We start from the raw sequence: 19,637 nt of genomic DNA on the forward strand, positions 1-19,637 counted from the left end.
TGACAAAGGAGGCAAGAGAATAGAACGGAATCAAGAGAGTCTCTTCAATATATAGTATTGGAAGAATTGGACAGATACATGCAAAAAAAAAAAAATGAAGCTAGACCACCAACTTACACCATACACAAGAATAAACTCAAAATGAATAAAATACTTAAATGTAAGTTGTGAAAACATAAAAATCATAGAGTAAAATATTGGCAGCAAGATCTCAGACATCTCTGGTAGCAATATGTTTGAGGATACATCTCCTAGGTCAAGGGAAACTAAGGAGAAAATAAACAAATGAGACTACATCAAAATACAAAGCTTCTGCACAGCAAAAGAAACCATCAACAAAATGAAAAGAGATCCCATTGTATGAGAGAACATATTTGGCAATGATACATCTGATTCAGGTTTAATATCTAAAATATATAAGCAATATATAAGCAACTCATACAACTTACCAAAAGGAAGACAAAAAATCCAATTAAAAAATGGGTAAAGAACCTAAATAGATAGTTTTCCAAAGAGGACATACAGATGGCCAGGAAACATGAAAAATGCTCAAAGTCACTAATGATCCGAGAGATGCAAATCAAAACATTGAGTTACTATCTCATCCCCATCAGAATGGCTACTGTCAACAAACCAACAAATGACAAGTGCTGGCCAGGATGTGGAGAAAAGGGAACCCCAGGGCACTGCTCGGGGGAATGCATGCTGGTACAACTATTATGGAAAACAGTATGGAGTTCCCTCAAAAAATTAAATATGGATCTGCCATTTGACCCAGTGATCCCACTTCTAGGAATATATCCTAAAAAACCCAAAGCACTAATCAGAAAGAATGTATACAACCCTATGTTCATAGCAGCACAATTTATAATAGCTAAGATCTGAAAACAGCCCAAGTGCCCATCAGTAGATGAGTGGATAGAAATGCTGTGGTACATTTATACCATGGAAAACTATGCAGCAGTAAAAAAGAAAAATATCTTACTCTTTGAGACAGCATGGAGGGACCTGGAAAGTATCATGCTAAGTAAAATAAGTCAACCAGAGAAATACAGCTATCACATGATCGCACTCATGTGGAATCTAAGTAACAAAATAAACTGATGAATGGAGTGGATCTAGAGACATGAAAACATGGTACAGAGTGTGGAATTTCAGAGGGAAGGTGGGTGGGGGTAGGTGGTTGCAAAGTAATCAACCAAAGACCTTGTATGCATATATGCATAACCCATGGACACAGACAATAGGGTGCTAAAGGCCTGGGGCAGGGGTGCAGAGATGGGCTGGAGGGGGTTAATGGGGAAAAAGGGGTCATATGTAATACTTTCAACAATAAAAAATTATTTTTAAAAAAGAAAAAAAATTACACCTCAAAGGAATGGATGTACAAAGAAAACAAAGTGGTGATAATCCAATCTAGTACATTAGTTCTATAATTATTTTGAAGACTAGCTTAGAGCTAAGCATTTTTCAATTCCTTTGTATATATTCTTTTTTTAGTTTCAACATTTTTAAACTACAGAAATTTATTTATTGTCTTAATATTGAATGCAAATGTATTTCAAAACTATAGTCACCTTTATGAGAAAAAAAATGATACAAGGGAAAATAAAACTCACAGTAGAATCATTGTTAATCTGTTTTACACTAAAGGTTAAAAAACACACAATTACATCAACTTTCTATTGGTAAAAAAAAAAATAGTGTGTTGTGATATCTTATTATCCTTTAAAGTTGCATTTCCTGGATGACATAAGAAGTGGAGCACCTTATCCTATGCTTATTTGCCAGCTGTATATGTGCTTTGGTGAGGTGCTGGTCTGTTAAGTCTTTTGGCTTATTTATTTTTTAATTATCTTTATTGTTGAAAGTATTACAGATGCCCCCTTTTTCCCCTTGACCCCTTCCACCCTCCTAAGACCTTCACCATACTTTTGTCTATGTCCATGGGTTAGGCATATATGTTCTTTGGTTAATCTCTTCCTGCCCCTCCCCAACCCTTCCCTGTGAGATTCTACAGTCTGTTGCATGTTTCTATGTCTCTGGATCTATTTTTTTCATTAGTTTATTTTGTTTATTAGATTCCACATGGGTTTGTTTTCTTATTGTTGAGCTTTAAGAGTCCTTTATATATTTTGGGTAACAGTCCTCTGTCAGATATTTGTGTCTTCTGCAAATATTTCTCCCAGGCTGTGATTGTCTTCTCATTGTCTTTCACAAAGCAGAAAATTTTGATTTTAAGGAAATCCAGCTTATCAATTATTTAGTTCATAAATCATACCTTTAGTGTAAGTCATTACTATACACAAGGTAATTTATTTTTTTTCTCCTATGTTATCTTCTAGGACCTGTGTGGCTCAGTGGTTGAGCATCTACCTATGAACCAGGAGGTCATAGTTTCATTTCTTGTCAGGGCACATGCCCTGCTTGAGGGCTCAATCCCCAGTAGGAGCATGCAGGAGGCAGTCCATCAATGATTTTCTCTCATCATTGATGTTTCTAACTCTCTCTTCCTCTCCCTTCCTCTCTGAAATCAATAAGAATATATTTTAAAAAATAAAGAAAGTGACAAGTGGATCCTAAAATTTATATGAAAATTTAAAGTACCCTACATAACCAAAATAACTTTGTAAAAAGTTGTAAGACCCATGCTTTCCAATTTTAAAACTTACTACAGAGATAGATCAATCAAGACTAAGAGCAATTGAGACTGTGCATTATTGACATAGGATAGATGTACAGATTAATTAAATATAATCGAAAATCTAGAAGTAAATCCATACATTATCAGTGAATTGATTTTCAACAATGGTTCCAAGAGAACTTTATGAGGGAAAGAATAAAATTGGACCCTTATCTCACACTACAAACAAAATAATAGAACTAAATGAAAGAGCAGTTAAAATTATAAATACTTACAAGAAAGAAGACATAGGTATAAACCTTTATGCCCTTGGATTAAGCAGTGATTTCTTAGGTATGCTAGCAAAAGTACAAGTGACAAAAATAAGTAAATAAATAACTTGGACCACATAAAAATTCAAAGCTTTTAAAGCTTTTGTGCTGAAAAGGATACCATCAAGAAAGTGAAAAGACAGTCCACAGAATGAGATATTTGCAATGTGTATATCTGATAAGGAACTTAAATTCCAAATAGATAAATAACTCTTACACTTGAAAATAAAAAGACAAGTAAGCCAATCAAAAACTTGACGAAGGATTTTAATAGACCTTTCTCCAAAGAAAATATAAAAATGGCTAATAAACTCATGAAAAGGGACTAAACATCATTAGTTATTGGGAAATGCCACTTCATACCCACTAGGATGGCTAAAATATAAAATATAAACAATAACAAGTGTTGACAAGGGTACAGAGAAATTGCAACTCTTATGGTGGAATGTGAAATAGTGCAAGTGCTCTGGAAAAATGTTAAACATAGATTTACCATGTGACCCAGCAATTCCACTTTTAATTGTGTCTGTGTGTGGTTTTTCTATATCTATACCTATCTCTCAATTCATTGTGCCAGGGTCCATAACGTCCAAAATGACTGAAGGGACAACTGAACGCCAGGCTGAACATGCAGCAGGCTCAGGTGCACAGGGACTGATGAGATGCTGAACTGCTGACCTCCTGGAGAGAGAGAAAGGCAGGGCTGATCAGCAGCTTCCCCAGGCTGTTGGTGGTCCTGGAGAGAGAGAGAGGTATGGCTGCTGGCGAGGCCCAGAGAAAGAAGCAGGGTCTGATCTGCAGCCTCTGTGGCAGCTGCTGATCAGCCCTTGTCTCTCTCTCTCTGTGCCTCACCAGAAGCCACACCTCTTTCTCTCTCTCAGAGAGGTCAGCAGTTCAGCCCACTCGCCAGCAGCCTAGGTGGCTGTTAATGAGCCCTGTCTCTCTGATCAGGCCCAGAGATAGGCCTGGAGACACTGACTGGCATAGAAACCGACCAATCAGAACCAGTTATGGGTGAACTGCTAGGAGCCAATGTCTGCCTAGGAGGCAGAGCTTTTGACGCTGACTGGCATAGAAACCAACCAATCAGAACCTAATCTGGGTGAACTGCAAAGTCAGAACCTAAGGTGGGGGCTGAGGAGGGGTTTAAAGAGCAACAGCTATTTGGTGTAAGGTGTAAGAACGCAGTTCAATTTTTTAATGACCGGTTTGGCAGTATAGTGCATATGGGGATTATGTATTTTTGTCTGCCAAGAGCCTCTCCTCCTGCTGAAAAAGGCTCCACCCCCCCACCCCCCATTTAAGCAACCTATCCTATATAATCTATATATACTACGAAAAGGGTAATATGCTAATTAGACTGGGTCGACTGGCCATCTTCTGGACGTCTGACTTCCTTTTGGACAAAGCCATGGTGGTGGGGGCTGAGGCAGAGGCCATTAGGGGCAATCAGGCTGGCAGGGGAAGGCAGTTGGGAGCAAGATCAGTCTGGCAGGGGAGGGCAGTTGGGGGTGATCAGGCAGGCAGGCAGAGGGATTAGGAGCCAGCAGTCCTGGATTGTGAGAGGGATGTCCGACTACCATAGGGATCAGGCCTAAAACAGCAGTCGGACATCCCCCAAGGGTTCCCCGATTGGAGAGGGTGCAGGCTGGGCTGAGGGACACCCCCCACCACCACCACCGTGCACAAATTTGGTACACCGGCCCACTAGTGTATGTATATATCTCCAAGATAAATGAAAACATATATCTATACAAAAACTGGTATATGAATGTTCATAGAAGCATTATTCATAATAGCCAAAAGTGGAAATAAAATGTCCATCAGCTGATAAATAAATAAACAAAATGTGGTATATTCAGCAATAAAATAGAATGAAGTACAGTTCCATGCTACAACATAAATAAACTTTGAATTATTATACTAAATTAAAGAAGCTAGTCAAAAAAGATCATGTATGTGTGATTTATATGAAATATACAGAATTGACAAATCTATGATATTGACACTAAATTAGTGGTTGCCTAGGCCTGGGGTAGGGTAGTGATAGGAAGTGGCTATTAATGGGTATAGGATTTCTTTTTGGAGGGATGAAAATATCCTAAAATTAGATGGTAATAATGCTTACACAAACATACACATTGACTAAGAAGCATTAAATATACTCTAAAATGGATGAATTTAAAAACATGATATGTGAATTATACTTTAATAAAGCTGTTGAAAAATTAAAAATTAAAACTAATATTCAGAAGTAATGTATCTTCTGGATGTGTCATATCCTCAAGAGGTACAGTGACAATATGTCCCATTATTAATAACATTATCTGCAATCACTTGAATAAAGCAATGTCTTACTAGGTTTCTTCACTATAAAGTTACTATTTTTCCCTTTGCAATTAATACAGGGAGAGGCAAAACAGGTGTATAGTTGTGAGTACAGGAAACAGAATTTATTCTTATATTATAACTAGAGGCCTGGTGCACAAAAATTTGTGCACTCGGGGGGGGGGGAGGGGGAGGGCGTTGGTCCCTCAGCCCGTCCTGTGCCCTCTCACAGTCTGGGACCCCTCGGGAGATAACGACCTGCTGGCTTAGGCCTGCTCCCGGGTGGCAGAGGGCAGGCCCAATCCCTAGGTGCAGCCCCTGGTCGGGCTCAGAGCAGGGCCGATTGGGGAGTTGGGGCGCTGTCCCCTGTCATGCACAGAGCAGGGCGAATTGGGAGGTTGTGATGCCACCCTCAGTCACACTCAGGGTAGGGCCGATTGGGGGGTTGGGTCACCGCCCCCTGTTACACTCAAGGCAGGGTCGATGGGGAGGTTGCAGCAACACCCCCTGTCATGCACAGAGCAGGGCAAATCAGGGGGTTGGGGCGCTGCCCCCTGTCATGCACAGAGCAGGACACATCAGGGGGTTGAGGAGCTCCCCCCTGTCACTCACAGAGTAGGGCCGATAGGGGACTTGGGGCACCGCCCCTTGTCACACACAGAGCAGGGCGGATCAGGGGGTTGGGGTGCCACCCTCTATCACCCACAGAGCAGGGCCGATCGGGGGTTGGGACGCCACCACTGTCACACTCAGGGCAGGGCCGATGGGGAGGTTATGGCTCTACCCCATCACACAAAGAGCAGGGCCAATCAGGGGGTTGGGGAGCTGCACCCTGTCACATACAGAGCCACAGGGCGATCAGGAGGTTGGGGAACTCCCCCCTATCAGGCACAGAGCAAGGCCAATCAGGGGGTTGGGGCTCCTTCCCCTGTCAGGAACAGAGCATGGCAGATAGGGAGGTTGTGGCCCTGCCCCCTGTCCCACACAGAGCCGCAGGGCGATCAGGGGGTTTGGGCGCTGCCCCCTGTCACGCTGATCCCGGTGCTGGGAGGCCTCGCGGCTCTGCTGATCCCGGTGCTGGGAGGCATATTACCCTTTTACTATATAGAATAGAGGCCTGGTGCATGGATGGGAGCTGGCTGGTTTGCCCTGAAGGGTGTCCTGGATCATGGTAGGGGTCCCCACTGGGGTGCCTGGCCAGCCTGGGTGAGGGGATGTTGGTTGTTTGCAGCTGGTCACACACCCTTCAGGGTGGGGGTCCTCACTGGGGTGCCTGGCCAGTCTGGGTGAGGGGCTGAGGGCTGTTTTCAGGCTGGGACTGAAGCTCCCAACTGCTCCTTTTTTTCTTTTTCTTTTTTTTATTCTGGGCCAGCTTTAGCTCTGGCTCCAGCTCTGAGGCCTCAGCTGCTGAAAGCAGGTATCTGGTTTGTTTAGGTTCTATAATCGAAACTCTGTATCAACTCCAGCTCTGAGATCCCAACCGGCTGAAAGCTGGTTTCTGGGGTTTTGTTTAGCTTCTACATTTGTTACAATGTTTCAAACTGTAACCTCAGATGCCGGCAAGGCAGGCGGGGAACGTTGCAGTCCTCCGTCACTGAAGCAAGCAAGCCTCATGTTCAGTTTAAGCTGCCTGGCTGCCGGCCGCCATCTTGGCTGGCAGTTAATTTGCATATCGCCCTGATTAGCCAATGGGAAGTGTAGCGGTCATATGCTAATTATCATGTTTCTCTTTTATTAGATAGGATTTATTAATTACTAGAGGCCCAGTGTATGAATTTGTGCATGGGTAGGGTCTGGCTGGTCCGGCCCCAATTAGGGGGGATAGGGGCCGGGCTTGTCAGGAGGAGGAGACAGCGGGAGGTTGGCCAGCCTGCCTACCCCAACTGGGGTCTGATCAGGGCTGGGGTGTCTGTGGGGAAGGGCCAAGGGCCCTGCCCTCGATCAGAGTGGGGGGGGTGATTGTGGGGGGAGATAACTGGGAGGAGGAGCTGCAGGAGGTTGGCCAGCTTGCCCCCCCATTGGGGGCAGGGGCTCAGGCTGATTGGGTTGGGGCAGGCCCATCAGGAGCTGGGCTGGCCCGGGGGAGGGGCTGTGGGAAGTTGGCCTGCAGGCCCCACCACCCCATCTGGCCAGTTTGCAGCCTACAGTGGGTGTCATAGCAACCGGTTGTTTGGTTTTTACCGCGTTCTGGTCACTGGCTTTTTATATATATAGATTGTATCATTTTTCACATGAATAACTATAAACCTACTTTTACCCCACCCTGTGAGTATATTCAAAATACATAAATTTTTTATCAAAGTTCATCCATTAATTTTAGCATTCATTGCTGATGTTTGCCTAAAACAATTATTGTGGTGGGGTTTGATAAATGGTGATTTCCTATTTCCATCATTCCTTCTACCTTTAGTAGTTGAAATTTTGCTGTAAGATAAAGCTGTCCTTTCCTCCTCCCCCCACTTCATTATTTATCTGATTATTTATTTATATCATTATGAACTCGTAAATTCTTATTTTATTCTATGAATTATAATGCACACTCATATACATATATAATGCACATATACTCATCATATACATATATAATGCACATATACTCATATAATACACTATTTTTTTTTCTACTCACTGGTTCATCAAATATTTAAGGAGCTTTTACTCTTCTAGATTCTTAAACTTCAGTGAAGATGTCTTGGCCAGGAGAATGCCCTTACTTGCTGAGTAGATATAGTCATTATTCTTGAGTGTTCTCTTTTGTCTGTGTCCATTGAGCACCCTTGCTTTTGCCAACACATTCAGTTGCCTTTGTTTCTAGGTCTCTCTGCCTTTGGCATGGAGGACCCTGAGAGCAGCAGCCCATGTGACACCATACTGGCTCCTGGAAGATGCTCAGCTCTGATTTGAGGCTTGATGAACAAGTGAGGGAAAGAATGAAGGAGTGAAAAAACACTGTTAAATGAGTGCAAGTCATAATATAAGAATATTGCTTAAGAAACTCAATGATTAATCTTGTATGCCATGCAGTGGTTGCCAGCTGTATACTAGTTTTCTGCAGGACTGGATATAAGAGAAAGAGAGAAGGATCAAGTACACTTCCAAAGTTTCTGGTTATGAGCCCATAAGTGGAAGGTGGTACACACACTTAGCCTGGGGACCTGCCAAGAGAAGATCTGTGAGTGCAGCTGTGCTGGGTTGAGGAATCTCCTTCACTCGAGTTGGGAGTCCAGGACACAGCTGGGGATCTGTGTTGGAATTCCCAGGGGAGGGCTGGCAGGGGGTGACAATGCTTTGGGAATCATGGGGCTGCTCTGGAAGGATCAAGCCATGGGAGGATGAGCTTGAGCAGAAAGAAGAGGAAAGAGGATGGAGAAGAGAATCTTTGACAGATGCCAGTGGAGCCTGAGAAAGAGCAGCCTGAGGAAGGAGAGAACAGTCAACAGAACCAAAAATGACAGCAAAATCCACTAAGAGAGACTGAAGCAAGCCAGGACTTAGACATTGTAGAGAAGTGGTGGGAGCAAGAGTCGTATTTCAGAGACTTAAACTGGAGATGGAATATGCGGAAATGAAACTTTAAGTGTAGCATATTCTCTTAGGTAATTTGAATGCCAATAGGACAGAGACCTGGTGATACTTCTTGGAAGTTTAGGGTCAACTGACAATTTCTTTTAGAACCATGGAGGGTCTCAAGTATGTTTATACATCAGAAAAATCAGGGCCAGCAGAAAGGATGTGATTTGATAAAAGAAGAAATTCTCATTAACAGGAGACTACAGATGTGGGAGGAGAGAGAACTGGGAGCCCAGATGGAAGGCGGAACGGTGGCCAGGAAGGACCCAATTCCTCTGAGACCAGACGGAGGAGGCCAGGATAGATGAGGTGTAGGTGGGCTTGAAGACCTTCATGTTTTCTCTGAGGCACCAGGTGATATCACCTGCTGAAAGATGGAGGAGTGATGGGCTTAAAGAACTGGATTGGTTCTGGGAGGAGTGATTGGGAGCTGTTCAGGAGGAAGAGAGCTGATGAGCAGCCAAATACAGAGGCTCTGAAGGCAGTGCAATCTTGTGGGCATTTCTACTGCAGCACTTGTGGCCCTCAAGTGGGAGGAGAAAAGGCAGACTGGATGGGTGGAATGCCCCAGGTGGGTGAATGAAAGGAAAAGGAATAAGGAAGTTGAGGTGAGAGAGTAGCTGAAGCGATGAGCCCTGGTCTAAGGAGGGACCCAGAACAGCAGATCTTGCTAAGAGAACAGGCCCAAGGAAGGAAGGAAGGAAGGGAGATAACTGGAAAAACAGGCTTTGTGGCCAGTGAGTGGGATGCTGCAGTGTAGTGTCCTGAAGAGCAGTTCTGGGATGACAAGGTCAGGGTGTGGCTGTGGGTGGGAGTAGCAGAATTTGCAGAGCCAATAGGGGTATAGAAGTGAAGCAGGACATTCCAGGACACTAGAGGGAGACCAACCTTGGAGACCAGCCAAAATTGTGTCCAGTTGTCAGAAGACATATCTGCCCTTGGGCATAAGGGCCAGCGAGAGGGAAGGAGACAAAGTGGGCAGGGCCTGACACGGGAGGATGAAGGAGAGAGAGCAGAAAGCCTGTGGGGACAGGGGGTAGTGACCAACCTTACTGCTTCAGTGGGGACAACACTTCCTAAGAGAAGCAATTCTGCTGCACCCTGTGGTTTAGAGGCTTGCTTCTGAGATGTGAGCTCTGCACACATCTCAGTTAAAAGGAAAGTTCTGCTAGAGCCCTAGAGTTCAATGTGAGAGGTATTAAAACTCTACACAAACACTCCAGGCTTATAGCTTCTTCTTCTTTTTTTAATCCTCACCCAAGGATATTTTTTTCATTGATTTTTTTTCCTCTCTTTATTAATTAAGGTATTACATATGTGTCCTTATCCCCTCCCCCTTTACAACCCCCTCCCCCAATGTCTGCATCCATTGGTTAGGCTTATATGCATGCATACAAGTCCTTTGGTTGATCTCTCCCTCTTACCCCCACCCTCCCCTTCCTTCCCTCTGAGGTTTGAAGGTCTGATTGATGCTTCTCTGTCTCTCTCTGGATCTCTCCGGATGTTTTTGTTCATCAGTTTATGTTGTTCATTATATTCCACAAGTGAGTGAGATTATGTGATATTTATCCTCCACTGATTTTTAGAGAGAGTGAAAGGGAGGGAGGAGGGAGGGGGAGAGAGAAAGAGAGAAACATCGATGTGAGACACATCCATTGACTGATTGCCTCCTCCTCCTCCCCCACGTCCGCATGCACCTGACTTGGGTGGGGAGCAAACCTGAAACCAAAGTACATGCCCTTGACAGGGAATCAAACCTGAGACCTTTCAGTCTGCAGGCTGATGCTCCAACCACTGAGTAAACTGGCCAGGGAATAGCTTCTTAATTCCAATAAACTTGGGATGTGACCAATAAGGGTACTGTGCTGAAACAAACTTGTTTCCAGTTACAAATATGGTCATGTCTGCTGCAGTGCAGTTTCTTCTGACTTTGTCTTCTTGCCCTTTGCCCCTAAGATGATTCAGATTCTCTTGCCCCTGTTGCTGTTTAATTTACCTGAAACCTGAGTGATGAGTTCCAAGATATCTGGCTTCCACTCATTGGAGGTGTAACATATGCTGGAAGTGCTGGTGGCTTATGGTTCTCAGCTGAGCCTCATGTGAGGCTCTTCCTGTGGTGAAGAGCACCACTTTACCCAAGGTCACATCTCCAAGGCTACCTCCCCTCAGTGTGGGGCAATTGTGAAGAATCATCCCAGCTCCACAGCTCTGTGGAGGGAGGGCTGAGGTTTGGTTTGACTACATGGCAGTTAAACTTCTTTTCTGCCCTGTTCTACTGGCTTCAGTTCCCTTCGGTGTCAACATGATGCACTCCCCTGTAAACTTCCCACATGCAAGTCTCCATCTCAGAGTTTGCTTCTTTATACAGTTGCCAGATTTAGCAAATAAAACTATAACTTCCAGTTAAATTTGAATTTCAGAAAAACACCAAATATATTTTAGTATAAGTATGCCCTATGCTACATTTGAATGTTTGTGGCCCTTGTAAGTTGTGGAAGAAGAACCCAGTGATTTCTATGATTATAAAAGAGCTCAGAGGTTATTGAAGGCACAATAACCAGGGCACTTTAAGGTCATTGAGACACCCCATCTGGAGAATAGATGGGAGACAGGTATTACTGGTGCAGCTGAAGAATTCTCAGGGGTGGAAGTGAAACTGAGCAGCTCTGCCTCCTTGAAGGTAACCATCTCAGGTGAGGCTGCCTGCAGAGCAGCCAGAACCAAACTGAGCCATGAGAGTCCAGGACATGTGCCACCAAGACAGTCACTGGGGGAAACTTCCTTCTTCCTCCAGGCAGTAGGGGAGCCAGCTCTTACTGGAGGGGAGGGGTCTTAGAGCCAATTACACCGAGTCCTACACTCAAAGCAGTGATACTTCAGTTTAAGAATGAAGACATTTTAATGATAAAGACCAAGTTTTAAATGCCAAAGTTACACTATTTTAGTAATAAAAATGATGGAAACTTATGGAATCTGTTCAAAATGGTACAATGAAGGGCCCTTAGTAAAAAATGAGGTTTCAATACAAACCTTATCAAGGGGCAGTTATTAGAAGGAATAAATAAACTTCAATGTTTATATACAATGAGTTATACCCCAAATAAATTAGTTATAATTTTTATTATTGCACCAAATGGCTCTTAAGCCTAATAAACAAAGCTTTATAATATCCTGAGCAAAGATGTCTGTTTAACTCTTACTGGAAAAAGAGGAAAATAGGTTGTAGCTTGAGAAAGGACCATGGGTCCTACTCCTCATACCAACATGCCTGATCTTCCGGGGTTCTTGGACTCCCCCATTGCACTCATTCTGGGCAGGCCATTTGTATCAGAAGTATGTTTAGATCTTCCTAAAGAGTTTTCCTCAATCTATTGCCTCTTCAAACTCTTCTTCCCACCCCGCAACTCTACCAGTCACAGTGGTGTGGTGCAGCCAAAGAGGCTCTTTTGGAGGACAATGAGGGCCTGCTTGGTTCATGCCCTTGTTTACTGGTGTTGATCCTCCTGACCCCTTGGCAGCACCTGAAGCAGCTGCCTAACTCCTCTCCTAAAGCCCCTCTTACCCTGGAGTATAAATTATCTTCTACCACTAACTACTCTCAGTCTCTCTTGATAGATAACCCCACCTCCTCTCTCTGCCTTGGGAAAGGTACTAATTTCCCCAAGTTCCATTCTCAATTTCTCAACATCCTTGCCAACAACTTGTTATTTTGTCTGACCTTTTTTTTTTAGTCATTATGGTGGGTATGAATTAGTAACTCATTGTGGTTTTGATTTTGATTTTCTAATGGTGAATGTTTACATCTTTAGATGATAATAGGCATTTGTATATCTTCTTTGAAGAAAGGTCTACTCAAAAAATTTCCTCATTTTTTCACTAGGTTACATGTTTTTATTTTTGAGTTGTAAGAGTTATATAGATATTTAAGACACATATTTCTTACCAGATACATTATTTGCAAAAATGTGACCTTTGTGACTGGCTTCTTCCACTTAGCTTTTGAATGCTTTTGAGATTCATCCATGTTGTTTTGTGTATAGTAGTTGTTCCTTTTTATTGCTGAGCAATACTCCATTATAGGGGAGTACCTGGCCCATTTATCCACTCACTACCTGATAGATGATTGAGTTGTTTCTAGTTCTTAGCTATTTTTTTAAATGCTGCTACAAATGTTAGTTTACGAATCTTTCTGTGGCTATATGTTCTTTTTTTTTTTTTTTCTCAAAAAGCTTTATTGTTTCCATTTGGTCCAATGCATGGGAGAGGGCTTCAGGGTGGTTAAAGGAATGGCTAGTAGTTTTGGGGAGAGGCTCAGGCAAAAGCCAGACACCAGGGGAATGCAGAGGGGTCCCTCAAAGGCCTTTGGGCTCCAAAGGCTCCTAGTAATGCTTGAGGGTGAGCCTTTCAAAGAGATACTCGCCCAGCCCAGCCTGGGGGCGAGCCAGCCAGCTGAGGTGAGTCAGGTGTTGACCATCTTCTTGATGAGTTTCACCTCCTCATCCCCGAAAAGGTTCTCTAGGAAGTCACAGGATAAGGGCCTGTGTGGGCAGAACCCAGGGCACGCAGCTCCACAAGGGCCTGGTTCAGGTTCCTCTCCAAGGCCAGGGTGGCTTCCATGACATCCTGAGTTTTGCCACTCATCTTGGGAAGCTTTCAGCACATCCTGGAAGAGGATGCAGCCACCGCACTGGTTTTGCATCTTTAAGAGATGCTTTGTGCCTACAAGCTTCTTCTCCCCCAGCACTCTGAAGAAGTGGCCCCTGTCCTCCAAAGTCACGTCGTCGCAGTGGAAATAGAAGCCCAGAGAGAGGTAGGTGTGGGAGCCCATAGATGCAGGCTGGCCAGGCAGTTGACAGCAGCCTCCACCTTGGTGGAATAATGCTGACAAATATGGGAGCCCATGGTTGTTCGGCAATAGGCTATATGCTTTTATGCCTCATAACAACCCTGTCTGGAAAGGGAATTCTAGGAAATGTAGCTCAGAACAGTGGCTCACCACAAAGCCATCATACTTGTGACTACAGATTGAAAAGTCCCAATTAAAGCCTCTAATTGGCTCAGCTCAGGTCACATGACCATCCCTAAGACCCATCTCTGCTGCCAGAGGAAAGGGTAATTTGATTGGGCTTGAAAATCATGGCTATCTCTCTTTTTAAAAAAATATATTTTATTGATTTTTACAGAGAGGAAGGGAGGGGGATAGAAATTTAGAAACATTGATGAGAAAGAAACATCAATCAGCTACCCCCTGCATGCCCCCTATTGGGGATCAATCCCACAACCAAGGTACATGCCCTTTACCAAAATCAAACCCAAGACCCTTCTTCAGTCCACTGGCAGAAACTCTATCCACTGAGCCAAACTGGTTAGGGCATAACTATCTCTTCACAAGAAGAATAGGAAACTGTGATGAATAGCCCCACAGCATCACATGATTGGGGAGAAGAAGGAACAGGGGTCCAAAGGACATGGGGGTTGCTAAAAAAAAAAAACACAACCCATATCTACATCTTGGATACCTGAGCATTGTGCCTAGCACTTAGGAGGCACTCAGTAGGTGCAGCTAAAAACCTAAGTAAAAACAAAAGTGGCCCTAGCCGGTTTGGCTCAGTGCATAGAGTGTCGGCCTGCAGACCAAAGAGTTCCAGGTTCCATTCTGATCAAGGGCAGGTACCTTGGTTGCAGGCTTCTCCCAGAGCTGGGCCATGCAGGAGGCAACCAATCAATGTGTTTCACTCACATCAATATTTCTCTCTGTCTTTCCCTCTCTCATCCACTCTCTCTAAAAATCAATGGAAAAATATTCTCTGGTGAGAATTAAAACAAAAACAAAAACAATCCATGAAAGTGAAATGCACGGGTTAAATTAATTCTACCCCCTGTCCAATCATTGCCTTTGACTGGGCCTGGCTGAAATCCAAGAGAAGAGCAAGCCTGTCAGTTCCTGTGACTATCATACAGGTCTGGGTTCTTGCACATCAGGATTGGATTCTCAGCATGTTAGTGCTTTCCCAATTTTCTGAAGCAGTTGTTATTTCCACAGCTGCTCTGATGCTTATTCACACTTGGTTTCCTCTTGAAATCTCTGGCAAACACCATCTGGCTTCAGGGAGGAGACTGATGGTGGGTCCCACATTATTCTATTGCCTCTTCCTCAGGGGACTTTAACCTCTCCATAGAGCCCCCAAGGAGAGAGCCTCTGAGTCTGTGGGTCCCACTAAGCCAAAGCATCAAGTTTGTGCCATTAGCCCCAGTGGCATCATCCCAATGCTAAATGTAAGCCAGCAGAAATTGTGCTTATAACTGCCTCTCTCAGGGACTCATCAAAATTTCATGATCCTTTTCACCAGAACAGTTCCAGCAGGAAGAGGAGCTATCACTGCATAATCATCCCAGTTGTATCCCCTATGATATTGCAAACTCCCTGCAGGAGAAGCATTGTCTTCCTGGGTGCATGTGTCCTCAGGACTGATGAATAATCAGTGAAGGAGGGAATGAATGAAGGAGATCAGGAGGGGCTGGTCTTCCTTCCTCTTATCAGAGTCAATAACTAAGCTGAAATTAGAGACTGTAAAAGCCGATCCTAACACAAGGCAGGGCTGGTGAAGCCAGCAGTATGACTTACCAGGTGTTACACTCACCTAGAAAGCCCCTGTCTTTTTTGTTGTTGCACTCATTACAGTTGTAATTACACATAACATATCCCTTTTGTTCTTCCTGCCTCTCCTCTGAGACCGTAACTTCCGTATGCATGGGGACTGGGCCTGTGTTCCTCACCTGGCACTCAACAGACACTCAATAAATATGTGTTGAATAAATGAATGTTTTCTTTCACTTGTCATCTGGTAAACATTTGATTCAAAATATCAGAGCTTTCTAGGAAGACAAATGACCATCTGCTATAATCTCAGATTTCCCCCAGCCTTTAAATAGGTAGTGTTTATTGAGTTCTTGCTATGTGCCAGGCATTGTTCTCCACCCTGACTTGTATATTTTAAAAACCCTCACAGAATCTCTCTGAGATAGGCTGTGATAAAGCTCATTTCTCTGCTGAGGAAACAAAACCAGAGTGAGCTTAAGTATTTTCCTGAGATCATGTCCTTCATAAGTGATGAAACCACCTGATAATGAAAGGGATTTGCCCCATCCTTTGTGTCTAGACCAACAAAATAGTAAATTGACTAACTTCAAGGCCTTGGAGGGCAGGACAGAGCCCAGACTTGAGCTGACTCTTCTTAAAATTCACCACCTGGATATTTTATTTCCTGTATAAACTACTCTGCAACATTCATGAAGTCCCCTCTTCTTCAAAAATGTTTTCTGATATATCGTATACTTGCCAGACAACCCAGAAATCCCACTCATTTACCCAAAATGATTAAAAACACATGTTTTCACAATGACTTATAAACAAAGGTTCATAGTGGCTTTATTCTTCATAGCTAAAAACTGGAACCAACCTAAATATCCATCTACTGGTGAATGGATGTGCAAACTGCAGTACATCCATAAAGGGGAATACTACTCAGCAGTAAAAAGGAACAGTGCTGGGACTCATAGCCACATGGATGAATCTCAAAGGTATTATGCTATGAAATAAACTAGACACAGACTATCTACAGCGTATGATTCTATTTATCTGATATTCTAGAAAAGGTAAAACTATAAAGATAAAAAGCAGATCTGTGGTTTTATGGGATGAGTGTGTAGAGGGGAGCAGTTCACTGCTATGGGGCACAGAACTTTGGGGGGTTGGGGGAGAGAGTAAAAATTTGATTGTGGTAATGATAAGATTGTATATGTATTTGTCATCCAACTGTCCACTGAAGAGAATGAAATCCTACCTAATAATAGACAAACATGGTAATTAACCATACCTCTGCTACGCTTCCCATTGGCTAATCAGCAGGATATGCAAATTAACTGCCAACAAAGATGGCGGCTGGCAGCCACACAACTGAAGCGAACATGAGGCTTCCTTGCTCCAGTGATGGAGGAAGCCAAGGTTCCCCGCCTGCCGCGGCCCAGCTCTGAGCTCCGGATGCAACAATGTTGCAATTATAGAAGCTAAACAAACCCAGAAATCTGCTTTCAGCTGGCTGCAGCCTCAGAGCTTAGAGTGCCAGTGATGGCAACAGAGTTTCAATTATAGAAGCTAAACAAACCCAGATACCTGCTTTCAGCCATCAATGGCCTCAGAGCTGGAGCTGGCTCTCAGCTCCAGTGACAGCCATAGAAGGTAAATAAATCCCACAATTAAAAAAAAAGGAAACAAAAAAGAGGCTGGGAGCTTTAGTCACCCGCCAGCCTGAAAACAGCCCTAAGCCCCTCACCCAGACTGGCCAGGCACCCCAGTGGAGACCCCCACCCTGAAGGGGGTGTGACCAACTGCAAACAGCCATCAGCCCATCATCCAGGCTGGCCAGGCACCCAAGCAGGACCCCCACCGTGATCCAGATCACCCTTCAGGGCAAACCAGCTGGCCCCCACCCGTGCACCAGGCCTCTATCCTATATAGTAAAAGGGTAATATGCAAAATGACCCTAACAGCAGAAAGACTGGGAATGATTGGTCACTATGACACACACTGACCACCAGGGGGCAGAGGTTCAATGCAGGAGCTGCCCTCTGGTGGTCAGTGCGCTCTCACTGGGGGGAGCTCTGTTCATCCACAAGCCAGGCTGATGGTTGCCAGTACAGCAGTGGTGGTGGAAGCCTCTCTTGCCTCCTCAGCAGCGCTAAGGATGTCTGACTGCAGCTTAGGTCTGCTACCTCCTGGCAAGTTGACATTCCCTGAGGGCTGCCGGGCTGCTAGTAGGATGTCTGATTGTCATCTTAGGCCTAATGCCCCGGGGAGCAGGCCTAAGCCAGCAAGTGGTCACCCCCAAGGGGTCCCAGACTGCGAGAGGGCATAGGCCGGGCTGAGGGACCCCGTACCCCCTAGTGCAGCTGTGGGCAAACTATGGCCCATGGGCTGGATCCGGCCCGTTTGAAATGAATAAAACTAAAAAAAAAAAAAAAAAAAGACCGTACCCTTTTATGTAATGATGTTTACTTTGAATTTATATTAGTTCACCCATACACTCCATCCATGCTTTTGCTCTGGTCCTCCGGTCCAGTTTAAGAACCCACTGTGGCCCTTGAGTCAAAAAGTTTGCCCACCCCTGCCCTAGTGTATTATATATAAATTATACCAGAGTAAATCTGTTCTTTAAAAAGTAACATTTTTCTCTTTTATTCCAATGTAATAAAAATTGTATTTTTCTTATCCTTTTCTTTTTAATTCAATCAATGGCATCATTCTTAAAATATGTCTAATCTATCTATATATATACTAGAGGCCTGGTGCAAAAAAATTTGTGCACTCGGGGGGGGAGGGGGTTGGTCCCTCAGCCTGGCCTGTGCCCTCTTGCAGTCTGGACCCCTTGGGGGATAACGACCTGCTGGCTTAGGCCTGCTCCCGGGTGGCAGAGGGCAGGCCCAATCCCTAGGTGCAGCCCCTGGTCGGGCTCAGAGCAGGGCCGATTGGGGAGTTGGGGCGCTGCCCCCTGTCATGCACAGAGCAGGGCGTATTGGGAGGTTGCGATACCACCCTCAGTCACACTCAGGGTAGGGTCGATTGGGGGGTTGGGGCACCACCCCCTGTCATACTCAAGGCAGGGTTGATGGGGAAGTTGTGGCATCACCCCCTGTCATGCACAGTGCAGGGCCAATCAAGGGGTTGGGGCTCCGTACCCCGTCACGCACAAAGCAGGGCCCATCAGGGGGTTGGGGAGCTCCACCCTGTCACTCACAGAGCAGGGCCGATCAGGGGGTTGAGGAGCTCCCCCCTGTCACACACAGAGCAGGGCCGATCAGGGGGTTGGGGCACTGCCGTCTATCACCCACAGAGCACAGCCGATCAGGGGGTTGGGGCGCCACCCTTGTCACACTCAGGGCAGGACCGATGGGGAGGTTATGGCTCTACCCCATCACACACAGAGCAGGGCCCATGGCGGGGGGTTGGGGCATCACACCCTGTCACACACAGAGCCGCAGGGCGATCAGGGGTTTGGGGAGCTCCCCTCTATCAGGCACAGAGCAGGGCTGATCAGGGGGTTGGGCTGACTTCCCCTGTCAGGAACAGAGCAGGGCAGATAGGGAGGTTGTGGCCCCGCCTCCTGTCCCACACAGAGCCGCAGGGCGATCAGGGGGTTTGGGCGCTGTCCCCTGTCACGCTGATCCCGGTGCCGGGAGGCATATTACCCTTTTACTATATAGGATAGAGGCCTGGTGCATGGGTGGCGTCTGGCTGGTTTGCCCTGAAGGGTGTCCTGGATCATGGTGGGAGTCCCCACTGGGGTGCCTGGCCAGCCTGGATGAGGGGATGTTGGCTGTTTGCAGCTGGTCACACACCCTTCAGGGTGGGGGTCTCCACTGGGGTGCCTGGCCAGTCTGGGTGAGGGGCTTAGGGCTGTTTTCAGGCTGGTGGGTGACTAAAGCTCCCAACTGCTCCTTTTTTTCTTTTTTTTAATTCTGGGCCAGCTTTAGCTCTGGCTCCAACTCTGAGACCTCAGCTGCTGAAAGCAGGTATCTGGTTTGTTTGGGTTCTATAGTCGAAACAATGTATAACTCCAGCTCTGAGATCCTGGCTCGCTGAAAGCAGGATTCTGGGGTTTTGTTTAGCTTCTATGTTTGTAACAATGTTTCAAACTGCAAGCTCAGAGACCGGCAAGGCAGGCAGGGAACGTTGGAGTCCTCCATCACTGAAGCAAGCAAGCCTCATGTTAGTTTCAAGCTGCCTG

General features: G+C 45.2%; 1 protein-coding gene across 1 annotated transcript; it reads right to left on the reverse strand.

Annotated features, from left to right (window-relative positions):
- Positions 1-13,312: 13,312 nt before the first annotated feature.
- LOC308513791 (ferritin light chain-like) lies at positions 13,313-13,681 on the reverse strand (the record flags this gene model as incomplete). The annotated part of the gene is made up of 1 exon (XM_081083920.1): positions 13,313-13,681. The coding sequence occupies one exon, from the start codon at positions 13,679-13,681 to the stop codon at positions 13,313-13,315; it is 369 nt and encodes a 122-aa protein (XP_080940046.1).
- Between the last annotated feature and the right edge of the window lie 5,956 nt (positions 13,682-19,637).

Source organism: Myotis nattereri, assembly GCF_964212035.1.
Source record: "Myotis nattereri genome assembly, chromosome: 2".
In the NCBI taxonomy this organism is placed as follows: domain Eukaryota; kingdom Metazoa; phylum Chordata; class Mammalia; order Chiroptera; family Vespertilionidae; genus Myotis; species Myotis nattereri.